This window comes from Charadrius vociferus, unplaced genomic scaffold, assembly GCF_000708025.1.
Source record: "Charadrius vociferus isolate BGI_N301 unplaced genomic scaffold, ASM70802v2 scaffold1036, whole genome shotgun sequence".
NCBI lineage: Eukaryota > Metazoa > Chordata > Aves > Charadriiformes > Charadriidae > Charadrius > Charadrius vociferus.
In genome coordinates, this window is record NW_009648816.1 from 288,044 (window position 1) to 290,787 (window position 2,744).

At 60.7% G+C, this 2,744-nt stretch overlaps 2 protein-coding genes across 2 annotated transcripts in view; one reads left to right on the forward strand and one right to left on the reverse strand.

Annotated features, from left to right (window-relative positions):
- Positions 1-134, forward strand: part of LOC104288092 (casein kinase II subunit alpha-like) — a 15,200-nt gene extending 15,066 nt beyond the window's left edge. The window contains exon 12 of the mRNA XM_009886844.1: positions 19-134. Within this exon, the coding sequence (XP_009885146.1) occupies positions 19-134 (116 nt within the window). The remainder of the gene's footprint in view (positions 1-18) is intronic.
- A 2,228-nt stretch (positions 135-2,362) lies between these two features.
- Positions 2,363-2,744, reverse strand: part of DGAT1 (diacylglycerol O-acyltransferase 1) — a gene marked incomplete at its 5' end in the record, with an annotated part of 3,419 nt that continues 3,037 nt past the window's right edge. The window contains 2 exons of the mRNA XM_009886849.1: positions 2,363-2,509; positions 2,615-2,734. Of these exons, the coding sequence (XP_009885151.1) occupies positions 2,363-2,509; positions 2,615-2,734 (267 nt within the window). The remainder of the gene's footprint in view (positions 2,510-2,614; positions 2,735-2,744) is intronic.

Consider the following 2,744-nt stretch of genomic DNA (forward strand, 5'->3'; position numbering starts at 1 on the left):
TCTCCCTCCCCTCTGCAGGCATTACCTCGCTGTCGGCGTCCCAGCCCATTGGCAGCCTGGCTGCATCGCCCATCATCTCCTCTCCCAACACTTTGGGTTCACCGGTCCCCGCTGCAGCCAGCGTCCAGCCCTGAAATTGCCTCTCCACACCCGCCGGCTTCCTGCAACGCCAAGGCTGGTGCCGCCACCTGCCTTCGGCCCTCCCGCCTGCCCTGCGAGAGCCACGGGCTCCGGCCACCCGCCCAGAGGCAGAAACGGGGTTTGGGGGGTGGGAGGGCACTCTGGAATTTTATTTTTATTTCTTTGGAGTATGGGCAAAGAAAAAAAGAGCAAAAATGTAGGTTCCTCTTGGGGTTTTTTTGGTTTTTTTTTTCTTTTTTTCTTTTTTTTTTCTCTGTGCAGTAACAATATCACGCTCTCTGGCGATGGACCAAGGCTGATCTCTGTTGTGTCTATGTCGGGGTACGGAGTTAGCTGCGTTCTTCTCATGAGGATCATGGTTAGTGATGCAACTACAGTGTAGAAATCTAAAATGAATAATAAAATTTATTTTCTATGTCCCTAACAGGACAGCAGGAGTGGCAGCATCTTCTTAGGTCAGGCAGCAGGAGCAGGCAGGGCTGTCCCCAAGGTGCCCTGTGGAGATGGAGTGGCCTCACACTCACCTCCTGCCCTGGGGGTCTGGGTCTTCTGCATGGGCTGAGGGTCTTTGGCCTCACAGGGCTGAGCCAGGCCAAGCGCAGGGTCCTGCTGCGGGGTGGGGACAGCCCCCGGTCCCGGCACAGGCTGGGGATGGAGGGATGGACAGCAGCGCTGCCAAGAAGGGCTCGGGGGTGCCGGGGGGGGAAAAGCTGGCCAGGAGCCGGCAACGTGCGCCGGCAGCCCCGCGGGCCCCTGGCATAGAGAAGGCTCCGCGCAGACCTCAGAGCCCCTTCCAGTGCCTAAAGGGGCTCCAGGAGAGCTGGGGAGGGACTCTGCATCAGGGAGGGGAGCCGTGGGACCAGGGGGAATGGCTTGACACTGATAGAGGGGAGATTTAGGTGAGATCTGAGGAGGAAATTCTCTTCTGTGCGGGTGGTGGGACACCAGCACAGGTTGCCCCGAGAAGCTGTGACTGCCCCATCCCTGGAGGTGTTCAAGGCCAGGTTGGACAGGGCTCTGAGCAACCTGAGCTGGTGGGAAGTGTCCCTGCCCAGAGCAGGGGGGGAACTTGGTGGCCTTTCAGGGTCCCTTCAAAGCAAACCATTGGGTGACTGTGCCAGATAAGGGCAGGTGGTTCCTGGGGGTCAGTGCACCCCTCACTGCCCAAGTGCACAGGGAAGGTGCTGGTGGAGCCCGGTCACCCCCTCCCTCATGGTGTCACCCCTCTGTTATGCTGTCCTCCCCTCCCCGGGGACCCTTCTGGGGCTGGGGAGGGGAAGTGCTGCACTGGGGGGTAGTAGACCAGGAGAGAGGAACAGGCTTGGGAAAAAAAAAAAAAAAACGCCACTGTGCAGCCCCGCTGGCTGTTTCAGCTGCGCTGGGGGTGGAGAGGGCAGCCGGGGATTCCTGGAGGGGCTCTTATAAGCCGTTTCTGCTGTACTATTTCATTCATGAAATCTGTATTTACGGCGTTGAAGTCTAACTGAGAGTCAGGGCTGTGGTGTACTGTGCTCGCACACAAACCAAAGCAAGGAGTGAGAGTGATGCAAAAAGCTTCCAGCCAGGGATGGAGCAGGCCACTGCAGCAGTGGTGAGCTCCGGGCAGGGATTGTGCCCCAGAGACAGCAGGGGACACCCACTCACACCCCCAACCCCAGTCCCGGGGGGAGCGTGACAGAGGGACAGATGGGACAGTCACAGTCCAGGGACAGTCCCTTAAAGTGCCGTAACACAGCAGAGGCTCCACAGGGGGTCAGACGGCCTCTTAAAGCTCAGGCCACTGCAGCAGTGGTGAGCTCCGGGCAGGGATTGTGCCCCAGAGACAGCAGGGGACACCCACTCACACCCCCAACCCCAGTCCCGGGGGGAGCGTGACAGAGGGACAGATGGGACAGTCACAGTCCAGGGACAGTCCCTTAAAGTGCCGTAACACAGCAGAGGCTCCACAGGGGGTCAGACGGCCTCTTAAAGCTGGGGGCAACCAGGGCCCAGGGAGGATTCCCCCCCATGTCTCCCTCCCACCCAAGGCCACACCATCCCCAGGACAGAGTGGGGGCCATGTCCGTGTGTGTCCCCCCCCACCCCGGGGGGGGCTATTGCATTGATCCGACATTCAAATTGACGAGGACAGTAACGCCAAGTGGTGCTGCCCACGGTGGCACCTCGGCGCTGGCACGGGCAACGGTGGGTGCCCTGGTTTGTCCTGGGGGTCACCAGGACATCACTGGTTGCCTTCGTAGTTGAGCACGTAGTAGTCGTGCACGTACATGAGGACGGCGATAGGCTGCCCGATGATCAGCGATATCCAGACGGCTGCGTTCCCGTAGTTACCCCTGAGGAACCTGGAGACGAACCAGGCCAGCGGGACCTGGAAGGGACGGGGCAGGGGGGCAGCCTCAGCTCCACAGCTGCGGGACTCAACGCCCGGGCCACCGGGAGGCGCGAACCAGCAGCCAGTGGGAGCTGCGCTTACCTGAGCCGCCATCCCCATGAACGCCCACAGCCGGAACATCTTCAGGGGGACACTCACCAAGTACTGCGGGGACACAGCAGCAGCTCCAGGCCACGGTGGGGGTGGGGGGGGCCTCAGGAGCTGCAGGGTA